This window comes from Gambusia affinis, linkage group LG02, assembly GCF_019740435.1.
Source record: "Gambusia affinis linkage group LG02, SWU_Gaff_1.0, whole genome shotgun sequence".
NCBI lineage: Eukaryota > Metazoa > Chordata > Actinopteri > Cyprinodontiformes > Poeciliidae > Gambusia > Gambusia affinis.
The window spans coordinates 27,233,499-27,260,183 of NC_057869.1; the positions used below are offsets into that span (position 1 = coordinate 27,233,499).

Consider the following 26,685-nt stretch of genomic DNA (forward strand, 5'->3'; position numbering starts at 1 on the left):
CGTTCGCAGACCTAACTGTATCTCTTCTCTCTATCTGCTTCCACAGTCCAACGTTTACTGGCCCGACATCCATTCCATCAACTTGACGCTGTTCAACATCAGCCGAGACGACAACAATTTCCAGCTGACCTGCATCGCCGAGAACTTGGTGGGGATGACCAACTCGTCGATCCAGCTGAACGTCCAGTGTGAGTCGAAGGTTTCCTGTGACTCATTTGATCAAATATGTCTGGTAAACGTTGCAAAAAAATACAAAATACTCAGAGGCTGATATGTTGAGAGAAATATTTGCTCATATTGATTAGTTGGGATAATCTCTTGATTTGCAAAGCTGTTTGTTTTCAACATTATCAAGGCTACTGGAGGCACATGAAGAATCTCAGTTTTGTTTTTAGGGTTAAAGCGATAGCTGTGGCCTGTGTTTGCAAATACTCTAGAGAAATATTAACAGCTGGCAAGATAAAAATGAAGTAGATTAGACAGTAAGAAGAATCGCACTTTAACACCACACGGTTTATTACGACATTTTATTATCAAGTGTTGGCTTTTGGCAACTATTAGGAAGATGATTATCTCGTATAGGGGCATCCTGGGGGACTCGGGGTGATTTGGTGGGAAATGTTGACAAATTTCACTTCTTAATCTGGTTTGGTTCATTTTCACAATAGTGCTGCCCAGTGTCAGAAGGGAAGCTGAAGTACTTGGCCACAATACCTACTTGATGTGCTATTGCCTGGCGTTTGAAAGCAGCCAACCCAGGAGCACCATGTATTTTCCTTGGGACTAATTGGATGTACGTCCCAGAGAGAACAGAAGCAAGACTGTAGATGTTTGCTTCTGTGGTAGAGCTCAAACACTTTCCTCTGTGTTTGAAACTTTCAGCAGTTCTAAGAATTTTAGAGGGGTGTCTAATATATTGGCAAATTGTATCTAATCGTCCATCGTTTGTGTTCCGGATACCAGGTGTCCATGTTTTAATTTGCTTTATTTCCTTTCACACCTCGTTTGCTTTCTGTTCACAAAATATGTCAGAGTTTGCTAGCAAATGAACTATGACCAGCATTTTCAGGTGAATCTGAGTTTGTTTGAGTTTAGAGACCATATACTTTGGTGATTCAGTGTTGGTGTTGGACTCTATAAGCCATTGTGATAAACATTTTTCTGGGAGTAAGTAAGAAGCAGTCGATTTTGGTTACCTGATTAAACCTGCATCAAGCTTTTGTATAAACCACATGCCTTTCATCAGTTAACACACTCAAGGTTCACCCCAACACCCTCAATCACTGGAAGAAATAAACCCCTTTGTTTCCAAGCTACTGGAACCAGTAGACCTGCAGAAAGCACAAAGTGTTCCTGAGGCTTGATGAGAGAAAATGAGCCGCTAGCCGAGTTTGGGCGAGACTATTGAGGGCTCCATATGTACAATAATAAATCATTTGTAAGGTCTAATAAATTATAAATATGCTGAATATCATCCCACACCAACTCTAATGTAGGCCCAGCAACAGATGGAACATCTCTCGTAGCCTCTACCTCAAAGCACTCGATCCCTTCAGCCTGAGGGTTCGACTGGGCTTGAGGTCAGGCTGCACATGGAGGGAGGTGTGTTGCATGACGACATGCGCCGCTGACTCACTGTGGGGTGTCGACCGCATGCCAGCACAAACCCATCCGTTCCCCCTTCTTATGAGGAGTTTGAGTGTCGTCCTCACTAAGATGTTTATCAAATCATTCGGATAGCTAAAAGGCACTGCACTAAAGTCATAGTGGATGTGTCAAGTCGTTCTGGATTTACATGAACATGTATGCCGCTAACCTGCTTCACAGGGGAGAAAAAAGCTAATTGGGAGTCTTGTTTTAGACAGAAGTTAGAAGACAAATGTCAAGTTTATTTGTATAACAGATTTCAAGACAGTTTCATCGTAAAAATGTCATACAGTCATAAAATATGAAACAATAAACATTACATTTTGTCAAATGCCGTCATTAAAGTCGACGTGCAAGTGCATATCAAATATGTTGATCAGTGTTTCACTCACTTCTAATCAAAGGCAGCGCTAACGAGCCGTCATGTAAAAGGACTCAGTGGTTTTGCTGTTTTCCAGGAGTTTGTTTCACATTTATTGTGCATAGAAACTGAATGCTGCTTCTATGTTTGGTTCTGGATATGCAGAGCAGAACCTGAGAGGTCCAGAAGGTTGATACAACAGCAGCAGATATTTTATATATTTTGTTGCTAAACCGTTCAGTATTTTTAGTTAAGTGCATGGATGAGTTTCTCTATCTTGCTGAGACATTAGTGCTTTAAGGATGCAAATGTTCAGTTCATAAAAGTCTGACTTTGGAACTGCCTTTATGTGACTCTGAAGGTTCACGTCCGAGTCCATCAATGCGTCCAGATTCCAGGCCCAATCTCTAGTTTTTAGCTGTAATAACTTTAAAATGTTGACAATTTTGTCGTACCTCCAAGGTTCTTCACAATAATACTACAAAAGGTGAACAAGTTTTGCATATATGTGGATCATTAATTACTAGGTTAATTTAGGCAAAAAAAATAAATAATCCACCTTTAATTTCTGACATAAGGTGTAAAAAAAAAAAATACTAGTTAAGTTTTTGTTTTGTAACTCCAGTACCTGAGGAAGTTTTTCTGAAGATGAAACAAAAAAACAACTTCTCTGTACTTCTACACTCTTTCAAACCAATGTTTTGAAATCGAGTTTTCCATTTAGTTAATCATCGTCTGCCTTTGTATCTGAAACTCTTTGAGACGGATGGCTGAGGGGGGTTGTAACATAGAAAACATGTCAGTCACAAGAAAGTCCCACCATGTTGCATGCCCTGCTTTATCAGATGTTTTACTCTAACTGGGAGCCTAATTGACGAAGGGAGTGTCATGCTGTGAACTCTTGAGGCTAAACATTAAGACAATATTTACAGAGATTGGAGAGTTGAAGGGTTTAGTGCAGAATGCTGGAGAAGCAGATCAGAGAACAAATCTTCTATGGGCAATTGTTAGCAAGTGTCTGACTTTTCAGGAATTTGCAGTGGCTTCACTTTTCAACCATACAACACCCACTGATTGTATGAAGAAGTTGGTTATGTCTAAATATAATCATGATGTTTAAGATGTAGACACTTGGGAAGCATGGATACTTTGCAAGTAAATCTCAACAAATTGGAGAGTAGTTCTATTATAGCAAGGTAGTTCAGTCAGTCAGCTCAAGCTAACCATATAACTTTGAATTAGCTTGTCTGAATTGGCTGCATTCAGACAACAGTGTTAAAGGCAAGCTGAAATCCAACATGGATAGGGGGGTGGTTCTTTTAATTTAAAACAAAATGTGGTCAACAAGGCTCATATAAAAGCAACATATCAGCCTTTAACCTGCTAACTGGAGTTCTGCAGACCTCTCATAACATTTGCGACTGTTTCCATTCAGAAACCGTTGCCTCTGAGCCAAACAAGGTGCCTTGTACCTGATGCCTTGTGTTCCTGTTGGGACCAAATGTGCAGCAACATCCTTGGGAAGACATGTAACATGGTGTGCAATGTTTAGACCGCCTATTTGCTCATATCTTCTGAAAAGGCTAATCAAATTTAGCAGCACTCATCATCCAGGGACCATTAAAGTACAAAATGTTACATCCCCTCATCCAAGAGTAATGAGGGTGTCTTGAGCTGGACAGGAGGCCTAGAAACATCCTGCCAGCATGGCTAAAAATGCTAATGCGTCACGTCTCTTGCTCCGGATTAAAAACGGGAAAAACAACTCCGACTAGGCATGCTACTGGGAATAAAGGACAGATAAGCACTCGACGTGACATCGGTATTGTTGTCTCTCAGTAGTTGTGTTTTGGTTATTAAATCGTATTTGCTCACCTGTCATCGATGTGCTGAATAAGGCTCGAGCGCTTAAAATGTGAAATCACATTTCTCTGTTGCTGAAGGCGCTAATCAGTGAAGCCTGCTGGTGCAGTGATTACTTGGAATGAAATCTAGTTACCTACCACTGAGAAGAGGCTTATCCACATGCGAGGACATCAGTTCAGCTGGGTCTGCCATGGTTTGCTAATAGTTAAACATCCAGTATTCCGAAGGATTCCATAATTACAGCATTCACTTGCAAAATTGGGGTTATTTGTGGAGCTGACAGCCCCATGTTGCGGATTTGTTAAATCTGTAACATTTTTGGGAGGATTAAGAGTTATTGCCACTGTTAAACTATGTGCTTTTCCAAAACTGTTCATGCTTTTTGTTTTATTTTTCACATTTTGTTGAATTGTGACACTTGGATTTCATGTAAAAAGAGCAACATATAGTGATTTATTGTGAAGTGGGAAAGGAAGCCATGTTGGGAAAAGCGTGGTGTGCATTTATGTTCAGACAACTTGGATCTACACAGTTTGAAGAGTCACTTTTTGCTCCAAATTCAAACTGCCATTTGTGTCTCTTATTATTATTATTATTAGTAAAATAGGCCAAAGTATGTCGGTTGTGAAATTTAAATTCAAATCTAAACTGGACTTTGCCTGGACCATTTCAACAAATGGATATGCTTTATCAGTGACGTGCGGTCAGGGAAGGCAGGTGAGGCAGTGCCTCACCAGCCATCATGGAAAGAAAGAAAATATATAATCATAAAGTAATTTAAATTGTTATATTCATCCGGTGGTTTGTACTAAAAAATATTTATTTTTCATGTAGCTTCACCAATTTCGATTTTTATTTGTTCAAAATCGCTGAATTTTCTTATTTTCCCATCAAATGCTTGGAAGCGATGCTGAGGCAGCGAGCTCTGCCTCACCTTGGATTGCGCAACCCCTGGCTCTGCGCTGGCTGCTAAGCGGAGAGAGCATGTTGCTGTACGGCGTCAATAAAATGGTTTAAACAAATTTAATATGTGAACTTATTTCCAATAATTTAGCTTATGTATATAATGTACAGTGCTTTTTGTCACCAACTGTGTTTGTGTAACGTGTTTCGTGTAATGAGCGATTATAAACGGCAGAGAACAGGTTCGAGGTGAGGCAGGCAGTTCTCTTGCCTCATGGCAGGCGCTCAAGATCCCAGGCGTTCGTCTTGTTCACTCCTCGACTGCCGAGTAAGTGACAGCGCTAGGCTAAACGATTCTCAAGTGCAGCGATAGATTATAATAGAGATAGTGATTTTTTTCCTCTCGCTTATCCCGACTTTCGACATGGATGACTACATTACAACACTAAAAAAGTTTTCTCAAGTGGACTTTCAATCGAAGCAGGAGATAATAACCAAAGGAAGACCAACGCCGGAGCTGAAAGGTTTGTTTCAGACTACGGGACAGAAGATTAACCGCTCTTTTCAAACCGAGTGGTATTCACGAAAAGACTGGCTTTGTGGATGTCCTGCTCGAAACCGCCTTTTCTGCTTTCCTTGCCTTCTTTTTTCAACTTGTGGCACTGTGTGGACTCAGATGGGATTTGGTGACTTGAAGAACTTGCAAAGATCCCTCACCAAACATGAGCGGTCCACCACTCATATTCAAAGCCAAATTGCGCTAAAAACCTTCGGCCTGTCCAGGATAGATTTGGCTTTGGATGAACAGCGGAGACTCAACATCATCAGGAAATGTGTGTTTTGTGAGCTACAGTTTGTATGTGTAAGGATGCAGAAGTGAAACATAACCTGTAAACTGCTGTCAATCTATGCATCTATTTGCAAATCTGATTATGATGACGTCAGTGCCTCACCAGCTATGAACCTCACCGCACGTCACTGTGCTTTATTCTAAACTAATTTCTTTGTGTCTCGGCTGTGTGTTTAGAGTTTTGGTTGTATTACAGAGGGCTGCACAATCTCAGGAAAACGTGATCATCTGGGGGACTGTTGTGGTGACATGCATTGCAATAATAAACAGTTATCATAGTTAGACAGCTGCGACAGACTGGCGACCTGTCCAGGGTGAACCCCGCCTCTCGCCTGTAACGTAGCTGGAGAGGAACCAGCAACCCTCCTGACCCCACTAGGGACGAGGGTGAACAGACAATGGATGGATGGATAGTTAGACAGTGCAAGTCTTTCTGTTTTGGATTCATTACAAGTCTAGATCACTGATAAATAGTTTATCTGGAAAAGCAGAATATTCGACATGTCCTTCTCAACACTGCGGTGTTATTGAAATGGCTTCATTTTGGGTGTGTCTGCAACAAGTATGCTCTACTTAACATCGATCTGTGGCATAAATCAAAACACAATACAATGAACGTCGTGTTTGCAATGGAGCCAAATATGAAATATGGGTACCTGCGCCTTCGCAAGGCTCTGCAAAGTCAAGATTCCGCCAAGCAAACAACTGAAAGCAAATAAATGCTTTGCGAAGGTGTTATTTCATATCTTGCATGTACCTTATGACCGCCGCAGGCCAAGTCGGCTCGGTGAATGACTTGCATAAAATGTCTTTCATGGCTTGTGTCAGAGATGCAATTTTATCACATATTAATAACAAAGACAGTCTGAGAGAATAATTTAGAGCTATTCTCTAAATTAGAGAATAGGGGTGAAAATCTCCTTTATCAAACTGAGGAGCCAAATTATGCAGGTACATTTAGAATGCAATGAGGTGTTGCACAGTTACAAACCAAGTGAAATTGATGTAGCCAATTAGCAAGACTGTACCCTCAAGCTCACATGAAAGCTCAGCCTTGATCTCAGTGGAAAGAGAGAAGGAGAGAGAGAAAGCCCCCTCCATCTCTGAGCAGTGATAAAGCAATGATGATGTGGTACCCATCAGAATGTCTGTCTAACATTGAGACTATGAATTACACTATATACTTCAGCTCTTACACAAGTCTATCCAGAAGATTGGCCTTGGGCATGTTTGGGACAGACTGTATTTAAAGCCAATATTTATCAAAGGTGCCTGACATTTTTCTCTTTGCAGCAGAGCTTCCTCTTGTAGAGCACAATCTATTGTGTCTGTTTGTAATGCATCACGCTACAGGACAAGGGAGATTTGTCAACAATTCAAGCCCTCCCTGCTGGAGCCGGGCTGCTGAGATTCATGCGAGAGTGACAGATTGACTTTGCGGCATCACGCCTGCAGGGCTTCCTTTACATGGACACTCGGTGGATGCACATCTTCAGGCCCCCCCCCCCTTTTTTTTCTTATTCCTGTTGACACTCTGCTGGTGCTGCAAATTAACTTATTAATTTTTCACCACATGCTCGGATGGTAATTACATTTCCTCCCCTGTGCAGCCTATTGTCTCCGGAAATGTCATAAAATAGCTTAAACTGCTGCTCTGATTAGGGAGTAATCTGATTGACAGCGAAATTACCAGCCGTCAAGCGACATTCTCTGCATTCAAAGATGAGCTCGCTATTTTAGCGAAAGTGTAATTAGCCACAATGCAAGTTCAGCAGGCACATTGTTGTGGTGCTGTCAGGAACAATAGCAGCCTCTGCAGCAGTGTGGACTGGCAAAGCTTACCTTGTTTTCTTTTTTAGCTCTTTATTTGATTTGGCACAGCATTCTATTATTGACTATTATGGTCACCAGAGTCATTGGTTCTACTCCAGAAAGATGTCTAAGGCATTATCTTTAAGAACTGCTTCATATTAATGGACAACGTTGACCTTTCTGTTGTGATTCTCACTGCTATACAACTCAATCTCAGTCTAATTCAGCCAGTACTGCAACATGAAAAATAAGTATTTTAGTTTTTCCGGTTAATATATTTTAAATGGGCCTGTTTTAGATGATGATCTCAATAGAAGTTGGTAACAATCCAAGCAGGTGCTGTTAACCGGTTAAAAAGACGATCATGAAAATGTTTTATTCTCTGAAGATTTTCCAGGTTTTCACATTCAAGCAGGTTTAATAAAAGTTAATTTAGAAATGAACTTTGGAGGGCTAACTCATTGTCGCAATATGTACGTACTACGTTGGTTTTGAACAAACCCTCTCATTTCTTCACCCCCGTTTGCGATTCTGCATTGTTGACCGCAGTACAAGGCCGTGTAACGTGATCGACATACAGGAGGCGACGTCGCTCCGTTGCTGTTCATTTCTTTGTGCGATGGGGGTGACAATTGCTTACCCTCCTCCAGCCACGTGACCTGCAAAATTTGTTTGTGAAATTTCGAGCTTGGAAATGCAGACGAGCAACACAAGATTGGAAAATGTTCAACTTTTGTTGCTGTTTCGCTTCCTGAGTATTGGGTTCAGCCCAAGTGGCAGAGAACTGACGCCTTTAATCGTTTCCCCACGTGTCAAGCCCATAAGATCCTGCTGTGAACTGGGTAATCCTCTGTGGAAGAGAGGGCTTAGGTCAAAATATGTCATTTAATTAATCTGCATTATGTAATATTAACCCATTAATTGGACACGCCATCATTCGCAACCTAATATAAACACAAATGAGTCAAGAAATTGAATGGCGTAATAATAAGTACTCAACACCATCAATCCATTCATTGTCTTTTGAGACGAGGTCACAGAGGGAACATATTCCAGCTCTCTGGAAACAAAAAGTGATCTAGCAAGCAATGCTCTCGAGTCTTGGGGATCCAGAAGTATGTCATTAGTCCCCCAATGAGTTCTGGGTCTGCGACAGAGTCACCTTCCAGTGTTCCTGAAAGCCCTTCAAAGGGAATTGCCCAGGGTGCATCTCGATCACAATACCTGAACCACCTTCACTGACTCTTTTTGAAGCGCTGGAGCAGCAGCTCTGCTCTAAGTAACTTGCCAATGATGGAGCTCCATGCCAGTCTCCCTATGAAGGAAACTCATTTCAGTTCCTTGCATCAGGAGGCTTTCTATCCTGATCCATATCTAAGATTGTAATTCAAGATCTTACTTTTTGTCTGTCTGCTCTTTAACAAGACATATCAGAGCAGTGCCCACATTAGAACAGACGAGGCCCCAATCTGGCCGTCTGTCTCCCGTTCTATCCTACAAACACTCGTGAATGGAAAGACTCAAGCAGGTCCATCTGCTTGAGTCAGAGAATGGGAACATTTTTTTTTTGCTAAGCCATTGGGGCTAAACCAGCCCTTAATATTTGGCACTATTGCAATATTAGCATTTGCAAATACTGCTGGAATGCTTTTTTTTTTTGGTTGGTAGGTTTTGCGGGGTGTCCCCCGTCTTTCCTTGGCTTTTTTCTTCATAGGTTAAATTTTTTCTTGAACTGAGATGAGATGATCCTTTATACAGACAGTAACTCAATTTAAAATCAATTTGTGTTTTCTTTGTTTGCTTGTACAACTGCATGTCCTACTTGGGTTTTTGTACCAACATATAATGTGAATCCATCTCAAAAGGCCTGTTAGAAGTATTTCTGATAAGAAAAGCATTGAAGTACTCAATACTTATTTTGAATGTTGTCAGTTCTCTATTGCTGCCACCACTGTCTCTATCAGCCATAGACTCCATGAAAACTGCATTTAAAATAAACCAGTGTTTAAATACAGAGGCATGACTGGCTTTGTCATCAGCTCTCCCTGATCAGGGACATGTAGTTTTCAAAGCTTGTCATTCATGTGATCAGTATGGGGACGCCGCGCTCACACAATGGTCACATGGACAATCGTGCCGGTTAATGATGACTTGCACTATATTGACTGAGACCGATCTGACATCCCCGCTGAGGGGGAAATGGTTCGTTCCCTAACCGTCTACCAAGACAGAGAATACATTTTTTTTTCCCCTGTCTCTGCTTTCTCCTCGTCTTTGCTCGGTTAAACTCAACATACACCATGTCTTCACTCCTTGTTCCCTGTTTTTTTCCCAATTTTTCTTTTCATCCCTCTGAAAGTCACAGCGCTGTACACGCGCCCACACCAGCCCACTCACACATTTCCAAGCCTTTCCGTTGAAATAAGTTGAATGACTTCATTGTGAATTTGTCTGTCACCAGACAAATTTATGTAATGACAGTTTCCACTCCAGTCCCCAAAACAGAATTTTTCCTTGTATTTTTTTGAGGAATATTTAGTCTAAGAAGTTGAAGATGTATATATTTTTTGGCAACATGTTTTTATAGAGTAACACCAGAAATAACTGGGTTAGTCAGGTTATCTGCTCAAGTAGCCATCTGCCTGCTCTCAGCTTGCCCAGCAGAGTTGTCCTTTATGAATAGTATTTAGCAGCAAGTTCTTTAGTAGGTGCTTTAAGGTATTGGTGTACTGGCAGATTGTTAGTTTTAAACGTTTGGTACACTTTGATACCAGTATCTGCCTCTAATTTTCTGCATATCCTTATTGTCACAGAGTTGAATTTATGTCAACATTTGAAGTAGCCACTCTGCTTTAATATTTCACGATTGAAACCTGCGTTAATGTACATCACTGTGCTATGCAGCTGCCTTGCATGGTGTTTTCTGAGCAACCAACTAACTGGGAAGGGGTTCTTAACACGACTCAGGCAATGAGCTGTGCTAAATGTTAGAGATTGACAACCTGATACTGAATTTGACTCCTGGGAGTCAAACTTCTCTGACTGGTAGAGTTCAACCTTAATAAAAATATGAGAATCTCAGACATTGGAGTAGAACAGGTAGTTGGTATTGAAGGCTAATTTAGCATTAGAAGATGCTCAGGTGGTTCATTGTGTCTGTATGTATCCTGGATTTGCTTAGTTGGAGACCTCTTATGGCTTTCCAACCAGAAGCAGATGTTGTTGGTCCCGTGGAGCAGTGTGATGTTTGTCCCATTTATCTTACCTTGCACAGAAATACAAGAAATCAAAAGGAAAAAGTCTATATTTAGCCCTTTTTTGCGAAGACCTCAGGCTGAGACTTTGTGTAATCTCCAGAAAGACAGTAGTGCTGTAGGATTCAAAATGAACTAGCTGCAGTGTTGCTGCTCACATCCGCCGACGGAGGTAGTGACAGTGCCACAAATGTCATCTTATGAAAGGGTCAGCACTATTTATGGCTCACAGGTGTACTGTTCTGTAATGTTACTCTGGCCGACCCGTCAGCCGTGGGTTGTAAACTCAAAGCACACCCGTCCATGCTGCGATGTGTCACTTGACATGTGAAAACTCTCGGCAATAACAACCACCGGAAGAGTCTTGCTCCAGACCAGGGGTCTGCTGCTCGCTCGCTCCAGACCTCTAGTCTCACCGTCCTGCAATGTTTGGATGCATCCCTGTCCACCACACCTGATTTAAATGAAGGGTTAATGACCAGGCTTTGAATAGTTCCTGACATGCCAAGAAGGCAATTAAGCCTTTGGATGCAGGTGTCTTGGCGCAGGGGCAGTGACACTTCACTGAAATTTGCTGACCCCTGCTCCAGACTTTCTTTCTTTCTTTGTGTTTTCAGTTGAACAATGTTGCTTAGCATGTTGGAGCAAACTGCAACCACTCTGATCTGCTAACTGAAACATCAACACACAAAATATGGATCTTTGGAGGATAAGTCCTACCAGTTTTTTAATTAGTGTTTTAAATTTGCGGAGGGCTTTTAAGATGGCTAAACAGATTATTATAAAATGAGCCATCCTTCAACTTTTTCTGTTGCTTCGTTTTTCTTTTTTTTGTGGATGAATTTCCAACTGGAACGACCATACTATAAAAACTCTTTGATGCAGTATCGGGGGGCTGCGTGGGTTCGTTCTGCCAGCAGCACAGCGGCACTTTTTTTTTTTTTTTTTCTTTTTTTTGGGCAGCATATTCCTCACACAAGGCAACAGCGAGACTCTGTCAGTCTGCTGTATTATGACTGGATAGATGTGATGGAAGGGGGTAGAATAAAGGACAAAAACGGAGAGACACGCCAGGTAATATCAACTGCCAAATATTTCCTTTTGATAATGAAACGGCAAGAGTGACTCACTGCAAAGACAAATCAACGGATGAATTGTTCACCAAGAGTAGCTGATAGTATTAAAGAGATAAATTGCCTCTCAGCTTGGTGGTGGTGTGGATTCAAAGATGTGCTGCTGCTTATCAGAGAACGGAGATTTTAGGACAGGATTTTTTTATATCTCCAGTCCATGGGTTGTTGAACATTCTTGACCAATACACGTTTCTATGTGTTGAAACTTATATTTATAATATGATCATGCATTTTCCAGAACTGTAGAGATTCAGCATCGGCCATTGTCATGCGTTTTCAACCTCTTCCTTCCTTTTCTGCAGTTCCACCAGTGATCATGAGGCTGGCTGAGCCAGAGAAACGCCATGACACCTGCATCGAATTCACAGTTCGCGGTTACCCGTACCCCAAACTGCGCTGGTTCCACAAGCAGACGGAGATCAAGGAGAATGACTTTATCTGGACCGACAAGGATACCTACCAGGACTACTTGGAGGGTTGTCTGTTGTTTAAAAACCCAACCCACCTCAATAACGGCAACTACACTTTGGAGGCCAGCAATCATTTGGGAACAGTCACAAAGACAGTATATGGTCACTTCCTCAAAGAAGAGATAGATATTGGTGAGTGGACGACTTTTTTTTCTTTACTCAAAATGCTGTTTAACCAAACTTTAATCCCCAGGTTTGATAGAAAGTGAACCCAAGGTGGAGTTACCATAAAAATAAAACATTTTTTGATTCCACCTTAAGCGATCATGTTCAACTTCTGACTTTTCAACTAGGCCTTTCGTGAACTTTCCAATTTGGACGTTTCCAGGTCTTAAAATGACTCCAGAACATATTGGAGGATTTGGTTTTATAGTAAAACGTTCCAACAGAGCATGCAAGCTGTGTAGCTAATCCCTACTGCACTGGTTCATTCAGGTTCAGTCAGGTAGGTTGTTCACTTGCAGTTCACACCGAGTTCACAGACCGGGAGGAAAGGAAACCCACAAAGTCTGGCAAATTTCTCTCCATGGTCAGCATTCCAGGGCGAAAGCTGTCAGTTTACTGACGTAGCGTGACATTCTCTGTCTCTTCTTTTACAGGCTCAGTGGAAATAGGTGAGTGTTTCTATTTTCAATGCAACCTTGTTGGATTTAACTTTTTCTGTTTTTTTTTCCTTCCCATTTGTTAGTCCTTGTTATGTGTGGGTTTGCCCACACACATACAGAGAGGCACGCACACACAGACACTGTTTGACTAACACTTTCATGATAGTAACCATGGAGAAATTTGTTCACTTTGTGCTCCTCCATAAAGTAGTTCTTAGCAATGACATTTGATCTACTTTGTCAAGTAGAATAAATCCTCTTTGTATGAACTAAGCGCTGTGTGGGGGCATTGATTTAGTTACTTTTGACAACCACTTTTTTTTTTACAATTTTCTCCTCCTGTACTTCCTACCTTTGCATTGTAAACACACATGTGCAAAGAATAGAAATGCTATTCTTGGCCCATTATGAGTCAATACTTACTTTAAACCAACATCTGATGGGACACTGGAAAAGTCTATCATGTAGAGATTGTGCTAAAGGAGTTAGCCTATCAGCAAAGCAATTCAAGCCTAAAATAATATCTCGATGCTAAACATGTTACGGCAGCACAGACGTTAACGATAGCTTCCACAGTCCATGTTTGCAACAAAGTATTTTTTTCAAAGAAGTTCCATGGATGATGAGAAGTTCCTGAAAGACTTGAAAGCTCAATGGGTGCAACAGCACTGTGCACAAACCTGATGGCTGAATAACCAAAATAACAGATTCAAAATGAATATTTTGTTGTTGAGCTTATATGTCTTTTTACTCAACAATTTAGCAGCTAACAAGCCTTTGAATTAAAAATGTTGCTAATTTGGACTGTGGTTTTTGATTTAAATTCGATTATTGATTACAGACACTGCAATTAACTTGATTAAAATTTTTTTAGCAGATTCCACCACCAATTTTAATGAGTGCTGTTTTGAACAGAAGCACTTCAAATTTAGCTGTCGCATCGGTTTCAGTGGGTTTTTGAATAAAATATATATATATATATATATATATATATATATATATATATATATACACACAATTTAGTATTTTCCTAATTGTCTACCTTAGTTGTGCGACTATAGTGTGTTAATTGAAAAAGGGCTTTCTTTGGTTGTGACAGCATGAATTACTGAAGTTGTGTTGCATAAGTGTTACCAAAATTCCTTTTATTATATCGGCCAATATTTTGTGCAACTTGAGCAGGAAAGCTGCTGCTAAGATCAACTTTTAGGTTGTTTTTGGTCGTTTTTTTAGATGGTTTTGGCAGCTCAAACAAAATGGGCTAATCCAATCCTTGAGTTTCCTCCCTCATCTATTTGAAGCCGTTGGTTCCAGCCGGTTATGATACTGCTGTGTGACCAGTGATGGAGACAAATGGACTTGCGGGGCCCAGCTGCAGGAGGCGGTGCTGTGGCTTCATGCTGGCACGCACGCACCAACTCGCACTGCTGCTTGTGAGAGCGTTCAGTGACAGAGGGTAGAGTACAGACAGGCTGAGTGATGCTAACACTGCTGGGCAGAGGGAGGAGAGAAGACGGGGATCATAGCCGAGAGAGAGGGACTCGGGGTTAGTGGTGGCAAACACACACACACACACACACTTCAGTACTGCGTGTGTGTTCGTGCCTGGGCCAGTGGCAGCCAGCCATTCATTTCCCCGCAATTACTCTTTAAAGCCTTGGCCGGAGGTCCCAAAAGTTCTTTTCTTCTTACGGTTTGAAATCATTATACATTAGAAAGTTTCTTTGTTTTTTAACCAAAATCTGTAATTTTTAAGTGTATTTGTTGAGCATCAAGGCTGGTGCGTGTAAAATTTATGCCGCTTAGTTTAAGTCCATTAGGTTAAATTTTTGGCAAACTCTTGGTTTTTCATGTAATATTTGTTTGTTGCAGTTTCTGTGTCTTTTGACCAGTTTTATTTCACCTGATGTAACATTTGGCATGCCGGCATCAGCTTCCTTCTGTGGCTCTTTTATAAATGTTTTCCTCTACATGAACTTTGCCTTTGCTTTTCTGTGTCTTAGTTGTTCCAGCACATGCATGTGATCGTGCAGCTGTGGCAAAATGTTCACAATATGTTTGCTCAAAAGCCTGAGTCTGGGTGCAGCAATGATTGGATATGTTTGATTATATTTAAAGTTATAATTTATGTGCATTTTAACACACTTTGTGGGCTTGCTGGATGGTGCAGAGCCTCGTAAAAGCATCAAAGCTCCTGACCTCTTTCACACTCCAGCTACAAACCTCAGTGTATTTTACAGAGCGCTAATATGATAGACCAAACACAAAATAGTTTATCATTATAAAGAGTGCAATGAAATGCATCCTATCTCTAGATAGAATATTCAAAAAAAACTGTTTGTGCAAATATCACTTTGTCAATCAAATCAGAGCAGCTATGTGTATACAACGTGAAAAGATGTTTAGTATTTTTAACTTTAAGAACTACTCATCGAATGCAGAGACAACTACCTATTAATATTTTAACAGTTTACCAGGTTTTATCTATACATTCATGCACAATTAGCCCTTGATCTTGATATGGACCAGAATGAAAATGAGCTCAACATTCGTTCTAGCAGAACATTGTCCCAAACGTACAGCCCGTTAGTAATTTAGATCAAAGCATATTTATGTCTTAGAAAAACCCATTTTAAAGTCCAGAGCCAAGTCCAATTAACAACCTGAGACACTGTTATTCACAGATAAATAGAACAATAGAAATGTTGTTCTATTTTGGAAAAAAAAAGGGAAATGTCCGTCTGTAAGTGTGAATAAGTAGCTGAAACTAGTTTTTCAAAGGGTATAAATAGTTTTGCATATAATGTGTAAGTAAAATTACATATTTGCATAAAAAAACCCCTTAATATCAGATGCCGTAGAGCGTGTCATTTCAGTGTAATTCTGAGCTTTTAGGTTGCGCATTAACCTGTGTACATATTATTAATTTAATTCATTGGTCAGCTGCATAGACGGTGGTTTATGACACTATACAGCTCGGCTCAGGCTAAAATGAATAAAAGGGTGTGAAGGAGCAAACCAATGTCATAAAAGGTTTTCTACCCTCCCTGAATCTCTGATGTCTTTTGTTGTTCTTCTGTGTTGCAGGTGGGATCCCTGAGGATGAGACGGGGCGACCGGAAGAAGATACATTTGGGGTGAGTTTCTCTTTAAAAACATGGTTGAAACAGCTGGTAAAAAAAAACCTCACGATCTCGGTGGAGAGATGCTTTTGTTTTCTGCAAATATCCCCTGATTTTTATTTGTTTTGTTTTTTTCCTCTGAGTTTGCTTTGACATACTTGGCTTGAACACTGAAAGGTTTGCAGACAACCAACAAAGCACTGCTGAATAATGCAGATGGTAACAAACAGCATAAACCGAGAAGTAATGATGATTTTAGCTGAATATTTGATAGATTATTTTACCAATTGTGCTGACGATTAATTGATAAATCAGATTTAAAAACAAATTCATTTAACCACTTAAACCAGGGGTGTCAAACTCCAGGCCTCGAGGGCCGCTGTCCTGCAGCTTTTAGATGTGCTACAGATACAAAACACTGGAATGAAATGACTTCATTTCCTCCTCCTTGTGTAGATCAGTTCTCCAGAACCTTAATGACCTAATTATTCTATTCAGGTGGTGCAGCAGAGGCACATCTAAAAGTTACAGGACACCAACCCTATAGGACTGGAGTTTGACACCTGTGACTATATGATATTACTTTAAAATCTGCAAAAAATGTAAATAAATAATTCAGTTCTTTTTTTATTAAATAAGAAAATCAACATTTTACTGCCTAAAATGCAATAACATTACATTCCTTTAGATACTTAATAGTTTGCATCTCCAGCTAACAATAATTCTTCTAACATCAACATGTAAAAAGCTCAGTTTCTGCTTGACTTATCAGCACAGTTTAGGACTGGTCCGTTTAGTACAATGATAAAATAATAATCACCTTTTGGATATTTACAAAGAAGAATGTATTTATTAAATGCAAAACTTTATTTTTTTTGTTCAGTCTTGGCTTAGTTACTCCTCTGAGTGTGTTGTTCTTTCAGCAAATGACCTTTTTTGAGTCCCCATACTCGTATATTTAACGATTAATCGATTACTAAATTAGCTGATGATTATTGATACAGTCGATTAATCACAATTTCATTGTTTCGGCCCTAAAACTGAGCATCCGCGTGTGTCTCCTGGGTGTTTAATCTTCCTCCGTGAACACCCATCAGTTTGTTCATCGAGACCCAAAAATGTCTGTGTACAGCACATAAATCTGCCACCGCGTAACACATTATTAAACAGCTCCATACTTCCTATATTTTCTCATATTTTTCTCTTTCCAATGTGGCCCGGTAGATAGAGCTAACCTTTAATGGGCTCCTAATAGACTTATAAATGGCAGACATTTTGACATATGAGAGCAGGAACTGCACAGGTGTAATTAATAACATTCATAATGGCTGCTGTCAGTCTTCTGTGACAGTTCTCCTTTCATGGGTAGACTGCATACCGGTCATTGGCATGCCATCCTCTCAGACCTGAGAGAAGTGAGCCACTGTGGAGTTATTAATTAAACATGTGTTTCTCCTGCTATGACCACTTCCCTGCTGAGAGAAATTGCCGTGGTACCATTTACAACACTGAGGTGTAATGTGCTGCTGCTGCCGCACCTCTTAACACAGAGAGTTATTTTTGAAGCCTTTTAGTAAAATTATAGACGGAAAAATGACAGGCGTTTAAAAAAAAAAACTGATAAAAGCTGTTTTCAGAATCTAGTCAAGAAAGGAGTGAGGTAAACGTCACACTGAAATAAAAAAAAAACCAGAACATTTGTTTTTTTCTTTGTAACATTAGAAAATGCTGTATTATTAAACAAAACAGAAAGAAAATATCTAAAAGTTCTGGGGGTCGCACTTAAAACAGGCGTGCATCACTTTCCACACAAAGGTTGTGATCTTTGAAAACAGCATGATGGGAAAATAGCATTGTTACTTTGGTTCTGCTGTTGAGTCATCACAAGCCAAGTTCAATATTAAACCAAAGTCCGCCAAACATTTCATCAAAGTTTTCTCACCACCACGTCCCTTGCTCCAGATGATCACCATGGTGATATGGACCAAAGGTTAACACATAAAATATGACGCAATGAGTAATTGCTGTTATTTAAATACCATGGTGATGCCATATACCATACCAGTGGTACCATACCAACCATTCATGAGTTGCCACTTCTGGAAGACCTTGCATCTTTTGGGGTGAGTTTTCGGGTACTACCAAGATGTTCTGGCTATTAATGTACAAGTCAGCTGTGACTCCAGCAAACACCTGACAAATCTAGTGACGACGGCGTGGCTCAAAACACGACTCCTTCATCCCGCTGCAAAGCAGTTCAGGGAATAGACTGCCATACATGATGGCTGGATCTTTGTAAGTCAATGAAAAACGTATTTTTGCAAATTCAGTCTACACAGACACGATGTACTGAAGCACTCTTACGCTGTAACCTGGCCTGGACAGTGGCGTTTATTTGTCTCGCAATACTCTGGCTACCAAAATGATGTTTTGTCGACTCACATAATTTTGGCAGTAACATCAATTTCTGCTTAGGTTAAATTGTGTTTCTTGATTCCTTTTCTCTGTGGTTGCCTTTACTGACCCTGAAATAATTGACTGACTAGCTCATTTAAATGCACCTAAACATTCATGAGCTGCTTTGCATCGACCAATTATGGTTAAATGTGGGCATGTAGAGGGTAGAACATGAGAAGGAATGGTTTTATAAATCTAGAATTTTTTTACCCACATGCCATTTTGAACTTTTTGGGGTGCGTACACTTTTTGTATGGATCCTCTGCAGTATTTTGTTAATGAAACCCCTGGTCAGATTAACCTTTCACTCATACACGTTATTACAGCTAACCTGTTTTCATCTGAGATGTGAATCAATTGGAAAAGAAGTTAATAATGGAAGTTGTTCCGATTAGCACTACATTGTTGCACTGATCTCGTATGAAACTCAAACTACAATCAATGAAATCTAATAAATAATTTAGAAGCTCAAGTTGCAAGCAAGTGAGAAATGTACAAGCCAGAGTTGTTCTTAGCTTTTTTTGTCACACAACTTTTAGATCATCAAATACATTTTAACACCTGACAAAGAGAACCAAATTAAAAACAAAAAGCAGTTTTCAAATGATTATTTAACTTCGTAAGGAAAAAAAAACAAACTACTGATTGTGCCACATTTGGCAGCAACCACTGCCATCAAGTGTTTGACATAACTGGTAATATGTTTTCCTTTATATTACTGTGGAGGAATATTTGCTTTTACTTCTTTTTCAGAATCATGTTGGCACATTTGATGTGTTTTTCTTTATTTTTGCATAATGCTCTAATTCATAATTCAACAAGAGGGACTTATGTATTTTCATCTTGGTTTCTCTTGCTAAATGAATTCACTCTGGCTACCAAAGTTTATGTCCGACATTAAACTTTTATCTAAAGATCTGAAACGCTTGCGTGTCAAGAAGCAAAAATGGCTGAAATTTGTGTGAGCAGCTACTGTTTTCACTGGACTTTTCCTACAAAACAAACAGGAAAACACATTCAAACAACAGCTTAACTCTGTCATCTGAGCCACTAAACTAACTATGAATGTTGAGTTTTGTCAGCTTTGGCTTACTGTGCGATTCCCCACTTGAAAGGGAGAGTCTCTACTATTAAACTTAACTGGATTTCACTCAAAGAGCCTTCACTTTAGCTGATCCATCTTTATTTTTGTATGATGGTTATCATAGTTTTTAGCCTTCCAGCCACATAGGTGAAAACCTCAGAAGAAACCGAAACACATCTATTACATTCTGAAATTAACAAGATGAATACATTGTGAAATAATCAGATTTCCACCCCTTTAAACCAGTTATTGCAGAAGTATAATAAATAGCATATATTTTATAGTAAACTTCAACACCAATAGATAAATTAGCATATTTATCAACATTTTGTTAAATATATTTTCATAGTCAAACATTCTGACCAACATTTATTTATTTTTCTTGTTTAGTCTCATTTGTTTTTCACTTTCTACTTTAACCAATAAACACCAACTGTCTTATTATTATGAATTCTTTTTTAAATTACACGCTTGATTTCAATAATAATAATAAAACTGTCCAGTACAACAATCAATCAGAGTCCGTGTGCAGCAATGTGAGGCTCACCGGCTGCCCTTCACAGTTTGTAGAAAACCTTTGCACAGTTCTGAATATGCTACCAGCTCTGTTTGCTTCTCATGCTGTGGCACTTCTTCAAACAGGAGTGACAGGTCGGTCACACCAAAAGTACCTGCACTCTCTGATTGCTAGGAGATTGAGTCCACCTGGTTCTCATCACTAACCAGCAGAGAAGCCGCAGAAAGGTGCAGCAGAGGGGCGTGGCTACCTGGCAGTTCGCCAGAACAATGAGTCAATATAAGGAAAGGAATTATGTTCTGGGCTTCCCCGACTTTTACAAATGTTTCATTTCTATTCTGTAAATACAGATGTATTTTAATATCAGTTTTAAGCATCCTTTTCAGATTACAGCTATGACATTAAACAAGAGAGACTTCAATTAAATGTGAAAGAGAGAAATGTATATTATAAAAAGCTGCCACCTTTCATACAAAGGCAGCCGCATTGGAACACAGACTAACAAGTTGTAGGAATTGTAATTACATCAAACCATACTGAGCTTGTTCAGGAGACATAAAGACTGTTTACATGGTGCAACGTTAATCAAAGCAGAAATCACCTCATTTCACCCTGATCTGATTACACCTATTTTCCTGATTGCTCTCGTCTTACCCCTCCTAGGTTACCATCGCCGTGGGTCTGGCGGGCTTCGCTTGCGTCCTCCTCCTCGTCCTTTTTGTTCTCATCAACAAGTACGGCCGACGCTCCAAATTCGGTATGAAAGGTGAGTCCACGCAGCTAGTTGGACGAGGGAGAGAAGCACAAAAAGCCGCTCCTGTTGCTTTGCCTTTCTGGCTGATGTGTCTCTGTGTGGAATCAATTCCGCTTGTAAATCTTCCCAGGCCTTGCTGAGCTGAAAATCGTTCACGAGTGACAACTGAAGCAGTCCCACGTTTTAGTGCAGGTTAAATAAGCCGATACTTCATCTTAGCTATATTCCCTGCATGGAGTCATTTGGAAAAAAAATGATGAAGAAAGTGTATTAGGTAGATTTTTCTTGCTTTTTATTCTTTCTTCTTTTTTTTTTTTCTTTTTTTTTTTTTTGCTTGTACACAAAGTGAAATAACTTTTTTTCTGGAGAGGACATGCAAAGTGATTGCTCAATTCTTTCATTTTGTGTTTTTTGTATCTTACATTAACTGATGCGCTGATCAGAGTTTTATGCCTCTGGTCTGTGTAAAGCTGGCAGATGTTTATTTTCCCCACTGTGTTAAAAGAATGTATAAGGGAAGTATTCACATTGTTTTTATAGACTTTCTCCCATTATGGCTCAAAAATCATTTAAAAGCTGCAGTATGTAACTTTTATAAAAAATGTTTTTTTACATGTGTTAAAATTATCATAATGTCATGACAGAATAAGGAATCTGTAGAAAGAAAATCTGTTGGTAAAATGAGTTGCTCTGCCTTTTCCCAGTACTAACTGCAGAAATACACACTCAGTCAGAATCGACCAATCAGAACCAGCAGGAGGAGGGTCTTTGCGCTGTCAATCACTCTCGTTCTCCACTCCACTTCACTCCCTTCATCTCTGCTATGCTTGAGCTGGTTCACCACAACATAGCCTGCCACAGTGTTACCACAATGCTAAAGCTAGTTAGCATGTTCACCAATGACGGTGGATAAACAGTTCTCCTGAAATGGTGAGTTGTTTCTCCACCATTACCACATTGAGCAGTGAGTACATGAGGATGATTGACAGCGCTAAGACCCTCCTCCTGACTCTCATTGGTTGTTTTTGACTGGGAGCGGAGCATTTCTTCAGATGGTAAAGTAAAGTAAAGCTCAGGGAGGAGGTGGAGGAGCTCAGTCTTTTCAGATAATCTGTATAATAAAACAACAGTCACAACAAGGTGACAGTTTTAACAAATATGGAAAAAACTCATTTTTGTAAAAGTTACGTACTGCAGCTTTAACATAAAAACAATTGCTGCCAGAGCTGCCCTTTCTAATTGCTAATGTCATCCTATGTTAGCAGTGAGGTACGTATTATTTTTTTAAACAGTGTTTCCATGCATGAGACCTTTGAAATGGTTTTCAAAACTTATGACAGAGATTAAATGCTTAAAAGGTTAAAACAGAAAATTTGTGCTGTAGTCTCAACTCTTTCTCGTACTTGATCTCATGCAACCGGAATAAAAACAATCATCACTATGCTTTCTTCAACTTTATAAAAGAAAAAAAAATACTAAAATGGCTAACTTTTCATTTTCACTTAGCCACAGTAGTGTTATTGCTATCACTTGATGGCGCTTATGTATAGCACATTCACTCACCTGAAAATTATGCTTTTCTTTCTTTTTTTTTTTTTTTTGTTGCTGAATTTTTATCAAGCACAGGATCATTTGATTCCGGTCAGCAGCTGATTTACTCGGCACATCTCTGCTACTGATGCTTCCGGAAACGTTGGCTGTACTTTGCTCTGTCGATCATGTCGAGCATCCGCTTCAGGCCGGCTCCAGATGTTGCTTATCTCCTGGCTGTTGGTGTTTTGACAGACGAAAATGGCTGTTGTTGGTCTGATCTGGGAGTGGATCAGGAGCAGAGCCGAGACGGGAGTTCAGTTCCTGTTTGTTCATTTCTCATCAGACTGAGAAGAAGCGTCGACAGCATGCGGTTGCGTTTGATTTGACGAGCAGCTCTGTTTGTATGTCGCTGTAAATTTGCTTTGATGTAACCAACTCTCTTGTCCGTTTGTCGTTTTAAGTACGTCGTAATTTCTCAGAAAATGCTGATGGATATTAACACGGCACTCTGACCCTCAAACATCCCCTCTTCTTCATTCAATGCATAAAGTACGGCGCCGAACCAGAAGAGCGACTGCCACCTGTTAATTACCTATTTTAGAGGATTAAAGATTATTTACCTCAGTAAACATCTCTGCTGTAATATTTTGAAGGGTGGCAATTAATGCAGAGGCCTAAAGCTGGCTCTAATCAAGGACAAACCTTAATGAGGTTTCACACGCTGTTTGTTGTGTCACATTAATTTTTTAACTGTGTTAGCAAACGTGGATCAAAAGCCTTAATACTCCATGAACTTTTAAATGCTTTTCTAAACTTTTTTTTTTTTTTAAATACAAATCTGATTCTATTGCATTCAACTCTGATACCCAGAGATACAATCTGATGCTGCAAACCCTCTTGATTTGAAGCAGGGTAAGGCTATTAATAAGCTTTCAATATAGAGCAGAGTTAAGTTTATTATCTAAAAATGGAAAAAGTGTCAGTCTACAAACTTACCAAGACATGGCCATCCATCTAGCTATCTAATTATGCTAATTAAAAACATTAAAAAAACCTGCATTACTGTTTCAGATGGTTTTAATTCAATTTTAGTGTTTTTTTATTAAGTTAAATATTGTTTAATTTCAATTTAGTTTTTATTAGTTATAGTAGTTCAGCTTTGTGATACTTTGGTTAATTTCTAGGTGCAGAATTCAAAAATGTCAAAGTGTCGTGATTATTAATACATTAATTGGGTAATGAATATTCATCAGAAGATACATTTTCAAAAACAATTATTGTTGAACAACCAACTCTGGCGATTTCTCCAAACCTTTGCTGCCGCCATTTTGTGGCTGGCACAAGTTCCGCCTGGAGGAACCATTTTTATTTGGGGAATTGGCACAAAATGTTTCATTTGAAAATATACTATTTATAATTACTTATACTGCATTCACCCCTAGATAAAAAATTAACTGAGAAGTAAAATGGAAACAGATGACGTCAAATTGACCACTTGGAGGCATCCAGTATGGGGATAGCTGAAGGGTAAAAACTGTTTCTCAGCAGTTTTTGTGGTAGAAACCTAAAGGCTCTTTAAATGCACCACTGAGATGGCGGTGAATATATTTAACCTGATGAGAAGTGAAGCTGTTCAACGCTGAATGAAAGATGACAAACAGAAGATGATTTGAGACTTTGCCTTCACTGTAAATACATATCCGGAGTTACAATGGAATGATTTGGATAAAAGGATTTTTATGTGTTAGTATGGCCTAGTCAAAGTCCAGATATAGCTCTAAATGAGAGAGGCTTGCAGGTTGATGCTACCCAGTTCTCTCCATCCAGTCCAACGGAGCTTGAGCTGTTTTACAAAGAATAATAAGGAAAAATGTCATTCTCTGAGATGAACACCTGAAAGTATCCGAACCTCCAGGTAATTTCACTCATCATTGACAAGATGGGGCTGAATACTAATGCCAGTCACACTTTTCTGATATTTATTTTTAAAAACTACTGGGATAATTTTGGATCTTGAGCATTATTCACTGCGTTGTGTTGGTCTATGGGACAAACGCCCATTAGAAAAACATTGAAGTTTGTGGCTGAAACGCAAGAAAACCTCAAAAAGCTCAAGGTGTGTGAATACTTTGCATTATTTAAAACAAAATGAACCCCAAGTCACAAGCAGAAGAAAAAATGCACAAGTTAGCAAGCAACAGTGACAAGGAAGAGATCACACACACACACACACACACACGACTTGAGCAGCTGATTGAAGGCGCTGAGACTTGCCGTTTCCGTAAATGAGATCTGCTTGCTAATGATGCGCCCGCTGCACCCTAACTTTGTCATTTCTCTTTTATTCAAGTACCTTTATTCAGTTCATGTAACTGGATTTTGCACAGCAGAGGAGTTTATTTACATCCACCCACGGTCGTGAGTTGCTGTGTGTGTGTGTGTGTGTGTGTGCGTGTGTGTGTGTGTGTGTGTGTGTGATTTAGTTCAGCATCTAGTCTACGCAGCTTCAGAGAATCAATATGAATCTGGCTGTAAAACTCAGTCTGTCAGGAGTCTGTGTTACTGCGTGGCTTTACTTTCTTATTTATTTAGTTATACTTGCTATCTAAATTGAAGGTGATGTACTGCTTCACATCTGCAGCAGCCCTCCTAGCATGTGGGAATTGTCAGAGCAACGGCCAGCAGCCCTTTGCAACAGGGCTGCATCCGTCCTCTGAGCACAGGGCTGCCTCTTGGATAGGTCCAGACTTTATCTGGAAACCTCTGAGTACTATAGGATTTTTTTTGCTAAATGGCAGCATAAGCCTTTTTCTTAAACCACCGATCATCCAGCACAGCTTTATAAGATATGTGAAAGGGGCAGTAGTATGTATTTTCTAGGTACATGGTGCCATTTTGTAGCACAACAAAATAAGTGTTGCCTTTAGTTGTAACAAAAATGAATTAAATATCAAATTGTCACCTTCCTAAAACAATGACCCAATTAATTTTTTCTTTTGCTGAAGATCTCTTAGAAAGAAAGGGGTGTTGATTTTGTTTTTTCAGCATTGCTTTGGGCAAAAAAAGTTATAAGCTGACGAAATATGACTTAAAAGAAATTTGACTTCCTAATTTAACGCTCCCTCCTCAGGAAGTCATTGCAACATGGCTCGTCTTTTCATATCAGATCATATTTTAAGAAAATGACAAATTTGACTTCATCATAATCTAATGAGTCATCAGTGTCCGTATGTATGTAGGCACCTCTGGCTCTGCCAGTGAGTAAGGGTACCAGAGGAAAAACCCAATCTGATTTCTGCCACCGATGAGCTGTAGCCATACGTTCAACTGTAACCAAAAAATTTTCAATATCATCATCTACAGCTGACTTCTCCAATCTGCCCTCCATTTGTGGAGAGAACCGAATAGCAGATGAAGTAGATGGATTAGGACTAGTTGACGTTGCCTCAGCCTGGGCCTGTTGAGCAGAGGTAGAAGGCCGATTATCGGCAACTGAAAGATCAGAATTTCCTGCAGGAGAATCTGAATGAAATGATATTTGTATCTGTGACTGCAGAAGATTAAAGTGACGTTGAAGGGCTTTAAATTGTTGTTCTTGTCATGCATTTAACTCGCTCTGTTTGGTGTCTCGGGCGTGTAACATCACAGCTAAGCCAGTATTTAAATGCCCTTATGTGTCATTTCAGGTTAGGTCAGTCTATCTTATGCGAGTTATGTCTTTGAGTTTAGTATTTTGCGTTGACCTCTTTTATTGCTATGTCTGTCTAATTGTTATGTTAATCATTGTTCATACTTTGGGGTAAATGAAAACCCACTTTTTTGAATTCAACACCTGTGTTCTTCATTTTGTCCTGTTTGGTCCCAGACAATCTCATTAACCTTTTTACTGTAATACAGAAGCTCAGAAACTTGAGGAGGAGCTTGGTCCTTGAAGGCGGAGCTAGGTCCAACGAGGCGTTTTGCCCTGCTGAGTGGTTGCCATGGGAGATGAAAAGATTTCTAAAACATGTATGGAAGGATGAAGGCAACTACATAGGTATATTTTTGATGAGGGAACGACAAGTTGAGTTTGTATAATACTGCTCCTTTAAGAGAACGAGGCCCTTTCATCAAAGGGAATGTGAGCATTCTCAGAGGAAAGACCTTTGCGAATCATTTTTGGCTTCCTGATGAATCTGTTTCTCTGAGGTAGTTGGGACTTGGCTGCCTTGTTCAGTGTAATGAATAGTTTTCTAAGTGACTGTAATGATGCAGGGAGAAGCAGCACCTTGAAGCGTGAGTCATCTAAGCTAGAAGAACAAAACACTTTTTTCTTTT

The 26,685-nt window shown here is 39.7% G+C and overlaps 1 protein-coding gene across 4 annotated transcripts in view; it reads left to right on the forward strand.

Annotated features, from left to right (window-relative positions):
• Positions 1–26,685, forward strand: part of ntrk3b (neurotrophic tyrosine kinase, receptor, type 3b) — a 272,404-nt gene that overhangs the window by 131,191 nt on the left and 114,528 nt on the right. For 2 of the 4 annotated variants that reach the window (XM_044106543.1, XM_044106570.1), the window contains exons 7-11: positions 47–188; positions 12,129–12,428; positions 12,896–12,910; positions 15,989–16,038; positions 20,745–20,847. In XM_044106543.1, coding sequence (XP_043962478.1) covers positions 47–188; positions 12,129–12,428; positions 12,896–12,910; positions 15,989–16,038; positions 20,745–20,847 — 610 coding nt within the window. The remainder of the gene's footprint in view (positions 1–46; positions 189–12,128; positions 12,429–12,895; positions 12,911–15,988; positions 16,039–20,744; positions 20,848–26,685) is intronic. The other 2 variants (XM_044106552.1, XM_044106561.1) reach the window with 2 other exon arrangements.